The sequence below is a fragment of the Tachypleus tridentatus genome, chromosome 12 (assembly GCF_004210375.1).
Source record: "Tachypleus tridentatus isolate NWPU-2018 chromosome 12, ASM421037v1, whole genome shotgun sequence".
NCBI lineage: Eukaryota > Metazoa > Arthropoda > Merostomata > Xiphosura > Limulidae > Tachypleus > Tachypleus tridentatus.
This window is the reverse complement of record NC_134836.1, coordinates 14,442,875-14,460,701: the sequence shown is the minus strand read 5'-3', so window position 1 is coordinate 14,460,701 and position 17,827 is coordinate 14,442,875. Positions and strand designations below refer to the sequence as shown.

Sequence of the window (17,827 nt, the reverse complement as noted above, 5' to 3'; positions counted from 1 at the left end):
GTTTTCAGTATCTTGTGTAGATATCCTGGACTACTGCATCTAGTTTGTAGAAATAACTCGTGAATTGTTGATGTAGAATTGATATACAGACCTTTCCGTTTTATAATCACGTGGGATCTGTTTTCAATATGAGAGGATATATTGTTTTGAAGAATTTATAGTACTGCAAGGTGAATCATATCTAAGTGATAGGTCATGCTAAAAGAAAGCTACATCTCAAACACCCATTTAATATTCAAGAACAAAAGTTTGCTTGTAAACAAAACTTGCATTAAGGTTTTCAGAAACATATATTCATCTCTCTGAATAACAAAGTTCTTTTACGTGGCACCATTGCTATGAAGACCTTTGCACAAACTTTGAATTAACATTACACATATTAACATGTAGAGCATCAGAAGTGATGTAATTATAAGATGGTGACATATTTTCAAGTCACATTAAGCCCCATGAGCATTAGCATTGGAATAAAGGCTTATTCTTTCCTTAGCCATGCTTTGATCAGTCATAATTTATCTTAAGAATATAATGGCCTTATTACACTTATATAGAAATCACAAATTTTATCAGAACAAAAAGTCAATCTGAAAATCATTTAAATCAAGTTCACACTTGTATATTTAAAATTTGGTATCTTTTTCATAATCAAGAAACGAAGAGGAAGAAAGATACCAAATATTAAATATACGAATGAGAACTTTGATTTAAATGATTTTTAGATTGACTTTTTGTTTTGATAAAATTTGTGATTTCTCTATACATACTGTATTTTCTGTGATAAAACTTCTTTTTAAAGTATTACTTCCTGTTGTTTAAAACCAGCTTATAGACATAATACTCTTTAGTGTCATTATTAGGTCAAATTTTGTTTCTATGTCCACTTTTGCATGGTAGTCCCACCTTCATCCTTCATAGCTTGGATTATGTGGGTTTATGCTTTTTGTTTTTACTTTCTCCAGTTGTCTTTTGTTGAATCATGGGCTACCTTGTTATATGAACCTCCATTACTTGAGTATGTCCCTTCTACTCTTAGATATCCTCTTTTTCTTTGTTTTTATTTTTCTCTTGCTCCATCTACTCATATTCATCTAACTTACTCAATGTTTTATCTGTCCAAAATTCTACTTCTCTTAAGGGCTTCTTATGATAACTTTTTCAGTTGTATCAGTGCAATTTGCACTTACCTGTTTTCCACCTTGTTCTCAATGTTATTCTGTCATGTCCTATTTAATTCTGTTGCTTTACTTTTTAACTTTTGTTCCTTATTTGTCTCTTAGGGATATCTGTGTTGCACTCTTTATTTGTGATGAGATTATTTTGGGGGTTTCTTATAATTTGTAATTTTGGGTTCATTCAGCTTCTTAGTAGTGATTTCTGTTCACTTAGATTTCTCTTTTGCATGAAGTATTCCACCAGGTTCTTCATTTTTTTTGTCTTTTGGAATTTCCCCTTTTCTGTTTGTAGTCTTCTTATTACTATCTAATGCTGTTCCCTTTCCCTGGGGCATCTCACATGTAAATCCCAAAAATGATTATACCAAAATTAAAGTTGAATAACTTTATTGGTATTTGAGATAACAACAAAAAATTTAATATAAATACAAGTGGTTGATTTGTAATTTTTGTTTTGTTGTATTAGTTTTCATTTTGTCCTTGTTTCTTTGACAAATGAACTGTTACTGGAAATTTGTATTTACACTTACTACAAGAGTTCTTGATTCCATAACTCCAAGATACTCCTGGTGTATTACAAAGAGCTATTTTCCAACAGGATGAAACACTGCTCTGCTTTGTTTGACTGGTAGGGGAGAACCTATAAAATGGTTCACTAGTTCACCCAATTTAACCTCTGAGGCCTTTTGAAAACAATGGATTTGTGATGCTATCTTATCTGTCCCTACTGCTGTGTTGCAAAATGTTTTCTCATAATTTGAATGCAGAATTAGTTTAATTATAGCAAATGATGGAAGACTTAGAAGTCCATTAATTATTCAAACTAAAACTTAGAAGTTTATTACTTGTCTTTATATTCAATTTTTGTTGTTATATTAAACAAAAACAAAGTTATTTAACTTTAATTTTGGTGTATTCATTTTCAGACATCCTGTATATTTTCCCCTCCATAGGCATTTCCCATATAGAATTCAGATCCCGTTCAGAGTTGAGTGCCCTTCAGTGTGAATTCCTGTACCTGTACATTCTGTTCTTTCAGTTTACCTCCTCTGGGATCTAAACATTTAAAAGTGGTAACCCATAAAGGGGAGGAGAAGATCCTGGTGGTTGAGGGATTTAACCCTATCACACCTCTTTGGCTTTGAATTCCTATAGATGGGCTGCCTTGGGGTGGACACCTAGGGTCAGTTGGTTGGTAAACTTGGGCTAGGGTCAACCAAGTACTAGTGTTGGATGTTTTCAACAGGTGTTGTGTACATTGCATCTGATTCTCTTGTTTTGGTATATTGCTCACGAAACCCTGGCATTGCTTTCAGTGTCCTTGTTTGGCATTGTAGTGTGTCCCCCCATAGGGCTTCATGGTGGGTAGGGTCAGTGGGTGCTGAAACATTCTTTTTTATTATAGATCTCCCCAAATAAAAACTTAAATAAAATAGTGAAAAAACAGTCCATAGGTAAATGATCATGCTTTGAAGATTCTGAGCAGCATTCTTCATCTGCAACACCTATACCTCATTTTCTTATATTACATTCTCTTTCAGACAAACCTTTAGGGCACATTTTTCTCTTTTTTTTTATTCAGAAGAGACTAGAGTCAGTCAAAAAGCTTTGCTCTGGTGACATATTAGTGGAAACATCTACATCTAAACACAGTGAACTCCTCTTACTACATTCAAAGGTGATTAGGGATGTACCCATTGAGGTTATGCCCCACGTTACTTTGATTTCATCATGAGGAGTTATTGTTGAGGGAATTGAAGATCATCCCTGAGTTGGAGATTCTCACTGGTTTCTCCACCCAAAGAATTTCTGCAGTAAGACATATCTCCACTTGCAGAGATGGAATTATGATGCCAACCAGTGTTCTCATTTTAACATTTACATCACCATGTCCATCTGCCACCATCAAAGCAGGTTATCTTAATTGCAAGTTATGGCCATACATTCCAAACCCTCTCGGATGTTTCCAGTGTAAGCAGTTCAGTCACTCGAAGACGTCTTGTCGTGGTTCCTTGATGTGTGCTAGTTGTGGTTGCAAGGACCACAATGCTTACGAGTGTGAAATAGACTCTCATTACATTAACTGCAATAGCTGTCACCTATCCTATATTCGTTCTTGCCCTAAGTCGTTGGAAGAAAAAGAGGTGCAGCGTTTGAAGACGCTTCAAAACATTAATTACCCTGAGACTCAAAAGTTACTGTCCACCACTTCATTTCGGAGATATGCTGCAGTGGGAGTGCAGATAGGTCTCACTGCCTCCAAAAGAATCATTTTCAAGTCATATGAAAAGTCTTTTTACCTTTATTGTTAAAAAAGTTGATGAATCAACATCAACACCCATCTCTGTCCCTAACATTCATTCCTGCAAACCCCAAGAGCCACTTCCTTTGGCTCCAAGTATGAGCATTTCCTCGGGAACATCTCCTGTCCAAAAGTGCAAAACTATCATTCGTTCACGTCCTCAGTTGCTGGAATCCTCTTCCAATGACAAATACCTTACCACTTTACCCAGGGCAGGATCCATGGAAGTTGACAAACCTCCCTCAAATAAAGTAAATAAAGAAAAAAGACATGGTCAAAAACAAAAGGGCTCTCCACCCAATTCATCAACACATAAATAAAAATGGCCACTTTGATACAGTGGAACTGTCGAGATTTACGTTTTAATCTGGATGACATCAAAGCACTGATTGCTTTCTACCATTCTGTATGTCTTTTCTTACAGGAAACATTTCTGAAACCTGCTGATACAGTCACCTTTCAGCAGTTTTCTTTGTACAGAAATGATAGACTGTGTGATGGAGGGGTGGCACTGTTGGTTGATCAGCATATGCCCACCCTGTCTTTGCTACTCGTCACACCCTTAGAGTCTGTAGCCATCCATGTTTCCTTTGGTCATACCATCACTGTTTGTTCTCTCTACCTGCCATATGGAGAGACCTATGATCAATCAGACCTTAGTGCTCTCATTGAACAGTTGCCATCACTTTTTAATCCTGGGGAACTTTAATGAACATCATCCCCTATGGGGAAGTGCTGATATTGATAGGAGGGGTCGTTCTGTAGAGCATATGCTCTCTGATCACAACCTTTCTCTTTTCAATACTGGTTCTTCTACTTCTTTTCATGCACCTATTCAGTTTTTTACTGCTGTTGATCTCTCAGTTTGCTTCCCTTCACTATTCACCCATTTTTCTTGGAGGGTTGACAATAATCAACAAGGCAATGATCATTTTCCTGTGATTTTGTGAGAGACTGGCTGTGGTCAATCCCGCCCAACCCGAGTGCCCCCATGGAAGCTGGATCAAGCAAACTGGCCCTCTTTCACTGCTCTCACAGAATTTGATCCTGCCATCATCTGTAGGCCATTAAAAGACAACTGTTTGGCAGCAGTAACTGACTGTATTATACAAGCAGCTGCTCAATGTATTTCTAAAACCTCGACACGTTTTTCTACAATATATTTATCCGTGGTGGAATTCTGCCTGCCACATGACACTGAAGGGTCAAAAACGGTCGTAGGATACCTTTTGTAGGTATCCCACACTCTCGAACTGCATCGCTTTCCAGCAAGCCTGTGCACATGCTCTGTGGGTAAGACATCAAAGCCAGAAGGAATCTTGGATTATGTTCACGACCAGCATATCTTCTATCACCAATTCTAAAGTCGTATGGAACAAGATTCGATAGGTCAGTGGGCAATATAATTCTGTTTCCCTCTTGACCTTACTCTCTGATGGCCAGGAAGTAGCTGATACCCGGAGCATTGCCGATACTCTAGGTGAAATCTTTTGCCAGGTATCTAGCACCTCTGCTTTATCCTTTACCTTCTTAGCCATCAAGGCTGAGGCAGAGTGATCACCTCTTTCCTTTCGAGCCAATTGTCTCTATGAGTATAATTGCCCCTTTACACTGGTGGAACTCAGACTGGTCCTTTATTGGTCTGGCAGTACATCTGTTGGACCTAATGATGTACACTGAGATATTGCACCATTTATCTCCTGCTTCTCTTGCTATTCTGATTGTTTTTAACTGGATCTGGCAGGAGAATGTTTTTCCTGATGCCTGGCACCAGGCTATTGTTTTACTTTTCTCTAAGTCTGGGAGGGATCCCAAGATTCCTTCAAACTACTATCCAATTGCTTTGACAAGCTGTTTGTATAAGACCTTAGAGAGGATAGTTAATGCTCATCTGGTTTGGTTCCTAGAATCAACCTCCTCTTGCTCACCCATGGGCCACCTGATTCGACTTGAAATGTCAATCAGAGAAGCCTTTCTCAAAAGACAATGTCTTGTATCAATATTCTTTGACCTTGAGAAAGCTTATGATACTACATGGAGGTATGGCATTTTGCAAGTCCACCATTTATATAGGTTATGTGGTTATTTGCCCATTTTAATTAAAAATGTTTTAATGGATAGGAGATTCCAAGTTCGTGTGGGTTTGATACTTTTTTGTTCTTTTCTACAGGAACTTGGAGTCCCTCAGGGCTGTGTTTTGAGCGTCACACTTCTTTTCAATGTAAAGATTAATGCCATCACTGAACAACTCCCTCTTACTGTTGCAAACAGGCTCTATGTTGACAACTTTCACATCTCACGTCAATTGTTGAACATGAGATATACTGAGTGGGAGCTTCAGTCTGCTCTCAGTTGTTTACTGAAGTGGACTACAACAAATGGTTTAAACTACTTCTCTCTCTCTAAAACCATTTGCATGCACTTTTGCTGCCAATGTGGTATTCATCCTGATCCTGAACTCCAAATCAGTGCAGTTGTGCTACTTGTGGTTCCTGGGATAAAGTTCTTGGGACTTATCTTTGACTGTAAGCTGACCTTTATACCACACATCAAGCAGCTAGGAGTCAAATGTACAAGAGCACCGAACATTCCCTGTGTCCTCTCTTTCACCACTTGGGGAGCAGATCGATGTTCTGTGCTATAGATATATTGTGCTCTTATTCGATCACAACTAGTCTATGGCTCTGCTAGGACCTTGGCCTTGAAGATGCTGGACCCCATTCATCATCAGGGACTTCAGCTTTGCACTGGGGCTTTCTGCACTTTCCAAGTCCAGAGCTTATATAGAGAGTCTCATTAACCTCTTTAAGCTAACTTTCATTCTTCATATAAAGCAGCTGTGTAAAGTGCACAAGGGCACTGAACATCCTCTGTATCCTCCCTTCCACCTTTTGGGGAGTGGATTGACATTCCCTGCTCATAAATTATCTTGCCCTCAGTTGTCCAAACTGGACTATGGGTCTCTGCTCTATGGTTCTGCCAGGACTTCAGCTCTGAGAATGCTGGACCACATTCACCATCTTGGACTTTGACTGTGCATAGGGGTTTTTTGCACTTCTCCAGTCCAGAATTTGTACATTGAGTCTCATGAACCTCCTCTTCACCTACACCTGTTGTAACTTTCTTTGCAGTATGCCAATAAACTTCAACTTCTATCCTTACCACAGTATCCCATTTGGAGTTGTGTCTTCCTTCCTCAATGGGCTTTGTTCTTTTGGAATAGATGGTCTGTTGTCTTTTCCTTTGTATCCAGGTGCAGCTGGCTGAGTTAGGTGTGTCAGTGGATGGCATTGTTTCTGCTAATCAGCCCATCCCATCATGACTTATTACCATCCTCACTTGTGACCATTCTTCGAGTCATCTGAGGAAGGTGGATACTCCTGATTGGAAGTATCTCTTCGTTATGCTGAACAACTTTCAAACCATTCTTCCTTTCCCATTTATACAGATAGTTTGAACTCGGGTGACTGTGAGATCTGCCATGGTTTTTGTGACTTTGTGGTTGCTTACAGAATCCCTTTTACAGTTTCTGTATTCACTGCTGAATTGTATGCCATTTTTCTTGCCCTGGATCATGTAGAAGCTATGCAGTACACCAATTATACTATTTACACCGACTGTCTTAGCTCTTTACTGGCCTTGGAATCACATTATATCTCCCCGTTGTTGTCGATATTCTAAAATAACTGGCCCATTTTTCTTTACCTTCTTTTTTTATCTGGTTTTTCTGGATACCTGGCCATATCAGTATCTGCTGGAATATGCTCACTGATACTGAGGTTAAGTCATCTGTCTGTGCTGGTGTCATCACAGATGTGCCTATTCCATACATGGACTATGGTTTTGCACTGAAGACTTGGCTTCACAGTTGTTAGCAGTTGACTTGGAGTAAGCAACAAGTTAACAAGCCTTTTCAGATCAAACCTGTTATTCTTTGGCTGTCTTGTTTCCATAAGGATTGAAGGAGGAACTTGTCATAACTAGGCTACTTATTGATCAAAGTTTTTAACTCATTGTTTTCTTTTATTTGTGTTTTATCTGCAGTTCTTTTTACACTTGTGTCACAGTAGCCCATATTTTACTATCATGCTGTTGTTATGATCATGAGTGACAACACTGTTTTAGAATGATTTTTCTATGGGTTTACCCCTGATGTTGGACGGTGTTACTATCCAACTTGCTTGTATTTTTAACTTTTTATGAACCATTGGGATTTTTAAATTTAAAGGACTGTTTTTTTTATGTGAATTTTGGATATTGTTTCATTTTAACTTGATTTATTTTTACATTTTATAATTTAAACGTTTTTTTTACTGGTTATTTGGCACATACAGTGTAGTTGATTTGCATAAATAAATATCAACCAACCAAGCCACAGACTTACATAGGTAAAGCAGAAGGAGAATAAATCAGGAGTGGTCTGCTTTCAGTATAAGGTTTTTGTGGTCACCTGTTGCACTGTCTCTGGTGTTGGCTATTCTTCCAGATTACCACATTTAAACCCCCACTGTTCTTCTTGTAGCTTGCAACTTTTCAGTGGATATGATCACTTTCATTCAGTAGAAAATAGGGTGGTGGACCTCTGCTGGTATAGATGGTATGCTATCTACACCTCCATATGATGAGTTGCAGTGATTGATGTTGTGTTTAGATTCTGTATGGTTTAATCTGGAGGGTGTGATTACATATATTTTTTATAAGGGATCCACTTCCATGTGGTGGGACCCAAAAGTTCTTTTTGGATTGAAATTGGTTTGATGTGAACTCCCACACTGGCACATCTTTCTATCAAAAATTTGTGTGTGAGGTTCCCAGATGTATTGGTGATGGTGGATTTGCATATATGCTTCCCATTTAGTAGATTGGTTTGATACATACATATTTCCATTCTACTCAATTTGAGGTAAAGACGGTGTGGACCCTTCTTCTACCACAGCTCAGAAGTAGTGATCTCGATGGTGCCTGGTTTTGGATTGAACTTAACTGGGTGTGCACTGTCTCTCATGCTCTAGCCACACTCAACTTTGGATCACTAGTATTTTTCTATTCTGCTTAATCTTGAAGTAGTAGCTCAGTAGATCATATAGAGGGAGTCAGAGGAATCAGGAAGGTGTATTACACTTCTGTTAATGGAGGTTTGTTCATTATGATCTACATTTGAGACAATTAAACTATGTTGCTTGTGGGAATTTAAGTCTTGTGGCATGAAAAGAAAATTTTACATATAGAAGACAGCACCAAAGGAGAAAACAGTTATACATGTAAGAGAAGATACCTCTTGGAAATATATTTTCAGTATAGGAAAATAGTAACTTTTGACTCATGTTTAAAACATTTAACTTCTAGAAATTTTTCTATCTGAAATCACATAGTTTATAAACCCTCCTTATGTTTGATAAGTTTATAAATAATAAATTGGTAATCTCTTTTGCTTCAGTAAGTAGCATGTAAGGAAATTTTTATTTTAAACAATATACCTGTAATTCCTAGTTACAAAATGGTCATTTCATTATATTGTTATACAATTTGTATAAATTGTCCACTGAAACTACTGTTCAGACCAGACCTGTATCTTACAGCAAAGTAATATTTATTTGTTCAGTTATAAAATTGTTTGTTATCAAGTTAGGAGTGCAGCTAATTTAATGAATTACTATTCAGTGTACATGTGTGCATAAAACTATTCATGTGATTTCATATTCTAAGCTATTTACTACTAATAATGTAGCAACTTTCAGTTAGTTAATAATAATACAGTAACATTTAACAAGTTAATAAACTTTTAATTACTTCATGATGCAGTGCAAAGGGAAATATTCATTCAAAAAAAATTGTTTATGGGACTTCTCTTTTGAGACATTTTATTAAGGGGAGCAACATATGTAACTCTTGATGAATTTGTGATATTAGATTGTATTTCAGAGATTTGGCAAACACAACAATTTTGTTATCCTACAAAAAGTATGTAATATCTTTTTGTTGGTATGTTTTTTATTTGGATTTACTTGTTTTGCTAGAACCAATATGTGCAATAGCAATGGGTGTAGTTGGTCTTTTCCCTGCCATGGAAGATAGCAGTTCATGGAGTTTCAGAAGATATACTCTTACTTCAGTAAGCAGTTTATCGCATTATTACATACTCTCTTCTTTTTAAATGCAGTAAAACCTGTCTAAGGCGGAATTGCTCAGAACCGAGTGAAATTTCTGGCTTAAGTAGGTTTTCCGGCATAGACATAGTGAATATGCATTTCCTTAATTGTATATAATTTTTGAGTGGAACGTTATACTTGCTTGACTCAAGGGAAGTAAGACGTTTGTGAATAAAGTTATTATTCTGTTTATGCTACATTTATTAGAATAAGAACAAAAATAGTCATTCAAAATATGCATAAGTACACAAAATCTTAAGTTTATTTGAAGAAAGTGTACAATTTCAACTGTTTCAGTTTTTTAATGGGCTTTCTTGTGCAGTTAAAAGAGAATGCCAATTCTACAGTCTTTTCATGAAGTTCATTTTCACACTTCATTTTTGTGTACAATTTAATAGCCTTAATATAACTTAACACTTGCAATGAAGTAGGAATTTCTGTTTCCTCACTAGCTTTTCCATTTTGTTCATCTTCTGAATCTCTCACTGTTACCATCTTGCAATTCTATTGTAGATTTTAAATCAATTTCATCAGTTTCTGTTAAAATATTCTTGTCAACGTTCAAAACTTTCTGCGTTCACAGAATGATCTGCATCAATTTTCTCAATCAGAGTTTGGATTTCACTAGAATTGTCATAACAAACAACTTTTCCACAATTTCTGCCATTATCAAGAACAAATCCACAGTTTCAAAAGCACTATCATGCATTTGATTGAATGAGTTAAAAATGAAATTGCATCTAACATGGCAATTTTCATGGTAATTTCAGATGTTTATTTCAGATGTTTTCTTACAGTCATCAATGTTTGCAGTAATATGCTGAAGCGTCAATTTTCTGTATTTCAATTTTATAATTCACTGTATAATTCCAGTATCTAGTGGCTGTAGAACTGATGTTGTACATGGAGGTAGAAAGACTAAACAAACATTTGAAAGTTGAACTTTTGGGTGGCAAGTTTCATTATATAGGAAAAGTAGGATATTCCTATTTTTTATTCCATTCTTTTGTTTAATTTGTTCAAAATTTCGTTGAGTATAGCACTTGTCATCCACGCTTTATTGTTCGCTTTCCATTCCACTGGCAGTTGATTCTTCCCTAAATTTTTGAAACAGTGTGGATTTTCACTTTTACATATTACCCATGGTAAATTTTCCATAAATTTTAAAATTAGGGAAGATAGGAATTTTTTTCATGAGAGTTGTTTAAAGAGTAGAATTTTGCTCTTAAGACAAATATATTTCTATAAATCATGAATATAATTTAACTGCAAAAATAAAGATGGCAGAAAAAAGAACAGAATATATTTAACTTATACTTACTGTAACAAAATGTCCAAGAATTTATTAATATTTAAACAAATTATTAATAAACAAGAATTTATTTATCTTTAAAGAAATTATTAATCAAATAAGAAATTAATATTTAATCAAAACACTTTTTCTACCTTATTCAGGTTCTAATCCTACTTGTTGATAGATGAGGTAGGTGAAAGATAGTTTTCCGTCCATGATATGCAGGTTCTACCATATTGAGGGCCTTTTATAAGAGAAATCTTAAGATAATGCTGCAAAATTTTGATATTTCCAGCTTAGACAGGTTTTACTGTTTATCAGTAAATGTTAGTATATTACTACAACCTTGTAGTAATTAAATAAAGAGTTAATGGTTGTTAATCTTAAACTATAAATTATAATATAATGACTAACCTTTCTTGTAGCTTACTTTGTTTACTGTGAAGATTGCAGCCAGTTGTTCTGTTTTTATTATAAGTTTGTGTCACTTTATTGTTGAAAACACCTTTAACAACATGAACTCAATAAAAAATGAACTTATGAAATTTAGTTAATTTAAGATGTATACATTTTTTTATTTTATTGTATCTTAAGTTTACAGGCAGAGTAAACTTTGTTTTTTCATACTTTAAAATAATAGTTAGTTAATTTGTCTTCTCAATACTTGAGAGGGTTTTAGTCAATACACCTATTGATATACTGAGCTTTACTAGCTCCTGTCAAAGGTTAAAACATAAATTTCAGCTTAAAATTCTTGCAGAAGGATAGGAACAAATTTAAGAAGAAATACTTGAAATAACCTATCAGTATGAATAATTTATTTTGGCACACTTAAATATTTAAATTATATACATAACTACTGTAAATTAAAAAAGTCAGCTCTTTGCAACATACTGAACTGTGTATTTATATGAAAATTTTCAGCATATGTAATCTATTACACTGGATTTTGTACTTATAAAACATTTTGACATGCATAATCTAAAATAGAAAACTAAATTTTGTACATGTGAAATGTTTCAGTACATACATAATTTAATGTAAGAAATTCTTTTTTTCTGAAATAATAGGCTTATTTCTCTGTGCACAGTAACTATTCCTTGCATGTCTGCCTTTGAAATTTTGAGGGTACTACTAGCCTTGAATTGTCTCCCAGTAACATATATTATAATATGAACTGTTCTATTATATGAAGTTATCATGTGACAGTAGCCCTCTACAGATAAGGTGATACATCCTTCATATGCAGTATAGATGTTACTATCATAGTTTATTGTTTGTGGGTTTCCATGTTTTCTTTGCCTCTTTATTTGTTAAGAACTTTGTTCCTTTTCCAAATCTCTATATAGAATTAATTATTCAGGTTTATTCTTTACTTTCCCTTCCTTTTATGTCTTTTGATTCTTTCCATTCATTACACGATTTTTTTTTCCTCCATGTATATGATTCCATGTTGACATGTTTATGGATCATCTTTGTTCCCACTTTTAAATTCTTAATCCTCTTTAACTCCAGGATTTCTTTTCTATGGCTGTTCCTCTTTTCTGTTTTTAGAATTCCAATCCCTGGAGTCAATTCTTTCCTGTCTTATGCTCAATTTTTTGTCCTTATTTTTTGTTACCCATGTCCTATCCTCTCTTCACCTCTTATCTAAAGCCATGTACACCATGATACTAATACTTTTGATCTGGCATGGCCAGGTGGATTAGACGCTCAACTCATAATCCAAGGGTTGTGGTTTTTTTTTATTTTATTACCTGTTTATAATCTACTCCCATTCATATTTTGGAACACACCCACCAGCCTGTGTTACTTCACAGAGTATAGATGGTTTCCTTAACCACACTGAATCAGGACTAATGGAAAGCATTAAACCTATTTGTGCATTGTACCATACTTTCCATAGGCTATCATGGAAAAAGCCAGCATCAGGGTCATGTCTGTCCAATTCTCTGGTTCACACATGCTGACTTTTCAAATTAGGTTTTGTGGTAACCTATTGCACCTTCTTCAGTAAAAGACCTTTGTGATTGTTTGGTCCAGCAGTTTTCTAATGTCTCTTCAATACAAATACCCCCTCCAGTAATCAAGTGGAACACAGGAGACACTTTCCACTTGGGTGATTGACTTGGAGAGTCCCTCATCAAGTGGACAATCCCTCTAGATATGGTATTTGCATATGGATATTTCAAATGATTTAATTATGGGGGTAAAGCTATAACCTCTTGGCTACAAAAAGGAAAACTTAGATATTGAAATGTGCTTGTAATGAAAAGCATACTGTCTTTGCAGGTTGAAAATGTTTTTACATTTTTAAAGGCACAAATTATTGGCAAAGATTTACCTTTTGTTATAGGTTATAAATGTTATCTTTTAAAGAAACTTTTAGGCAGTATTTGACCTCTTGAATAATTTCATGTGTGTTGGTTCTGTTTTTGTGTCTAGTTTTGAATATGACATTTGGTTATAACTTTTAATTTTAGGTTTTTTGTATATCTTTTCAAAATTGTACATCAATTTTTCAGGTCTCAGTGTTTGAGCTGGCAAGAGATCCAGATTTTGCTTCTTTACCTGTAATTCCAGAGGATATAATCAAAGACAGAGGAGCATTGTACAGCTGTGAGTACATTGTGTTTAATCTGCTTGGTTGATTGTATGTCTGAGTACATTGTGTTGAAATGTGCTTAGTTAAGTGTACAGCTGCTAGTACATTGTATCTAATATGTTTGACTGAATGTACATCTGTGAGTTCAGTATGTATATATTACTTAGCTGAATGAATTTGTAAACAAAAAACAACTGGACATTTTTTTTATAATAAACAGAAATTGTCTGGTATTTGTTTAAATATTAGTAGTAAAAAAGTGTTACAACAAAATCATAGGTATGGACTTAATTTAAAAAGGAATGTTCAGATTCTGTTTGAACTGTTAGGTACTTTGGCACCTACTTGCATGCTGTCCTACATGTTTCTTTTGTTCTATTGAGTTTTAAGAATAAAGAACTTAACACACACTGTTAGATGCACACCCACCAAAATAAGAATTACTGGAAGTAAGGTGAGTCACTGAGGTAAAGAGTTAGGCTGAAGGAGGTTTTTTAAAATTTTCTTCACTCCTGTATTAATAATCTAAAAATTAATGACAGTCAAAAGTAATTTATGAAAATATTTGTATCATAATTAATCTGAGGGTTATTTTTTATCAGAAGTGCTTAAACTTTTGGTTCTTAAAAAGTGTGATTTCTTTATATTTAGGCTTACAGATAAAATAAGTGAATAATTGCAACAAATACATTTAAATTAATGGTGTAGAGCAGTGATTCTCAAACTGAAGATCACCCCACCTCCCCATAAAAATGGTTAATAAAAATTAATTAATAGGTAAGTAGTACCTCATGTAAAACTTGTATTACTGTATATTTGCATGTCTGTTATAAACACATGAACAATTTTTAATAATTAGTGATTGTGCCATAGTGCATATTCATATTACAAAGTGCTGATTGGAGTAATTTAGATATTTTGTTTGATGAAGAAATGACTAAATATCAGAACAAGGTTATGTTATTTCTATCAGCGTTTTGATGTTTACATTGCTTGTGAGTAAGTAAGGTGTAAGAAGGTTGATTCTGATAACCCCTGTTTTAGAGATTGTGGTTGTTTCTTCACCTTACATATTGTATTTTGTTTTACCAGTATACATGCATGTCTGAATGGAGACCATCAAATATCACAAACAAGAGAAAAGGAGGCTCTATCTAAAAATATCCGAGATTTATAAAAGGGTTATGTTGATTCCAGAAGGGTCAAGTTATGCTGAACATTTCATCAGAAATACTTATACTGACTAATCACACACAGTTCATGGTGACAAGAAACACTTGAAATAAATGTATATGTATTTTTCATTTAAATTTTGTTTTTCTTCTTTACTTTAGAGAGCAGTCACCTTCCCACAACTGTCTGTAGACAGTGAAGGGTGATGTAAATGTTGGACATTGAGGGCTTGAGCACCCAAATATTGCTCTCCTAATTTCTGTTTCTATTATTATTCCTTTATGTGAGACTGGCAAAGAGAAGTTCAGACTGAGAAACAGTGTATCTCCACCACAGTGTTAGTCCTATATCTTCAGTCACCTCCAAAACCTAGGGTACACTTTATATCCCACCCTTGGGATTTTTTCAATTGGTGCAGCATTTGTCTTTTCTTGTTTCGGCTTGTTTTTGTTTATAACAATCTATATACATATAGACACACACATTCAGTAGAATGTGTGAAAAACTTTTATTAGAAAAGTAAAACCCAAATACCATTTCAACCTTTTTAGTTAATCCTCAGGTTGAGAATAAGATTTGAAAGAGTGAATGTTATTGTAATGGTAAGTAGTTTACTGCTGGTAGAAGTTCCACATATTGACTGTTTACTGTAGTGTCAGACTGAATATATGGTACTGTGAGGATAACAGTGGCTTTACTTAATTGACTTTGGAGGTAGGCATTAAACTCTTTGTATGCAAACTTCAGCTTTTAATATTTTTAAGTAAAGTAAATACGTGCATTATCAATTTAATGCTTGTAGGCAAAAAACTATGAGCATTTGGAGCAACAAAGTATGTATTCCCTTTATATAAGTTGGATCTTTCTCTTATATTTTAAATACTTTATAATTATATTACATATAAGCTTAGAATATGAGTGAGCTATGTGATATTTACTAATTAAAGCAACATAATGTAATTTGCCTTTTTCTATTCCACTTGATTGCAGCAAGTGAACCAGATGAAGTTCATGTGGTTGTTGATCGACACTTGATCACTGGCCAAAATGAACAATCTACTCTCACAGCTGTTCAGAACTTAATTCTTCTGTGCAACCAAAAACAAGGCCGCAAAGACAAATTTTAGCATCTCAATATTTATCTTAATTTTATTTGTACTATGACTGACTGACTTAAGTGATTATTATCAATTATATATTTGGTCCTAATTTCAGAGAGTGGAGAATTTTTGTTTATAAATTAATAAATTGATTGCTTCTCAGAGTACAAGTAATGTTACCTCATGATGATCAGGTAAAAATTATAGTGGTCCTTCAGATAACTGATTGTCAATATTTAGTGGGTCAGTGCTTTAGCTGATTTCTTACTGTAACTAGAAATTTATTTAGACCTATTAAGTGCAAATGTGGTACATTTGGTATTGTATGACGAGTATAATTCATTAGCTTCTCAGTATTTTATTTGCAAGCTGTGTTTCATTTCAGTTCTTATTATAACCAATATAATTTCTTAGCACTGTTCCCGTGATTTTCTCAAAATCTTAGTAATTATATATTATGTTTGTTAAATTTTTCCGTAACTACTTGAAAGGTATTTTTACTTCAAATGCATGGAAAAGTACATTGTTATACAGAAGATTAAAGATTTTTTTAAAGAAACAAAAATCAAAATTCTTTCTTATAAATATTACAAATCTTTATGTACTTTACTGCCACAGTAAAACCACAATTTGAGTTTTGTGGACATAAATTAGCAAAATATAATTGAGTTTTCTATATTTTGTTCATCACTATTAACTTTCCTATATTATCCATAAAAAGAATATGAAGGAAATTTTAATATTTTAGTTTAAGGGATGGAGATCCAAACATTCAGTGTATGTGTTGTGGAGTTTTAAAATGCTTAGTAAGCTGAGATATATAAATTTGTTTAAAAATATCTAATATTCTTAACATTATATTTAATACACAACTATTTCTGTGTAAAAAATAAATTCTGTAATTTTGTTTGTACATGTTTTGGCTATTTTGACAGTCATTATATTGTTATTAATTATTGCTTTTAATTCATTGTTTTATATAACTACTGTGAATGTAAATAAAGGAAGTAACTTGTGTTGTTAATATGTTAGTGTTGTCCCAAAAAAACTAATTCATCTTTTATTGATACTACATGGAAAATATTGTGACATTTAGTGATAAAATAGTAACATTTGATACAGACATGATAGAACTGTTATTTTGATTGTTTTCACCTATTTTGACATGTATATAGTGTTTTTTTTATTGTCCCATATATTACAGTGAAATGGAAAGCAATCAAGCAATGTATACTACAGGACATTAAAGAGTGATAAATATATAAATCAACTCCTCACTTTATGTGGATAACACTGTGTAATGTTATTTCTACATTGTAATTAATTGGAAGGCTCTTGTTTATACAGTAAAAACACTACAACCATATGTGATATGCAGATGCCACAACATTACCAGTGATTTATTAATTTGATTTCCATTGGAGGAATTATAATTTAGGTATTTCTGTAGAGGTAGTGAAAGACATATGCTGTTGTACGTCACATCATTATGAAGCTACATTTTTATCTTATAGAAGTGGATGGTAGTAATAATGTAAATAAGATGATATAGCGTTCATGCAACACATGCAAATTAATTAAAAATTTATTTGTGAAAGTCAAATGTAACTCACCCTTCAAAACAAATTCTTGTATTTGGTAGTTTGTTGGCTTAAAAATGAATTAAGAATATTACTGAAAAGTAGGGCTATTTTGGAAATGTTTTTTCTCTGAAACAAAAGTGTTAGTAGTAAATAGAGATGATATACAATTATGTAGCAATGATTTCAGATTCTTTTTCACTAATTTTATAAGATCAGACCAAATTGACAAAATTCTCATAAGGGTGGAATTCCATTACAAATCACACGGCAAATCCTGCTTATGTAGTTTACTTCAAAGATAACCCTTTTAATATTCCCTTGTTTATAGTAAAGATTATTTTCTAAATTGGCTACTACTACAACTGAATTTAAAATGCAGACTGTTACAATTTTGATGTCTTTTGAAATACACTGATAATAAAGTGGTTCAATTAAATCTTGAATATGAC

General features: G+C 34.0%; 1 protein-coding gene across 3 annotated transcripts in view; it reads left to right on the top strand.

The window, feature by feature from the left end:
• LOC143234903 (glutamine amidotransferase-like class 1 domain-containing protein 1) overlaps positions 1 to 17,072 on the top strand; it is a 28,900-nt gene extending 11,828 nt beyond the window's left edge. For 2 of the 3 annotated variants that reach the window (XM_076472598.1, XM_076472597.1), the window contains 3 exons: positions 9,492 to 9,586; positions 13,443 to 13,536; positions 15,686 to 17,072. In XM_076472598.1, coding sequence (XP_076328713.1) covers positions 9,492 to 9,586; positions 13,443 to 13,536; positions 15,686 to 15,822 — 326 coding nt within the window. In that variant the 3' untranslated portion in view covers positions 15,823 to 17,072. Of the gene's footprint in view, positions 1 to 9,491; positions 9,587 to 13,442; positions 13,537 to 14,614 lie in introns of all 3 variants that reach the window. The other variant, XM_076472599.1, reaches the window with a different exon arrangement.
• The last annotated feature ends 755 nt before the right edge of the window (positions 17,073 to 17,827 follow it).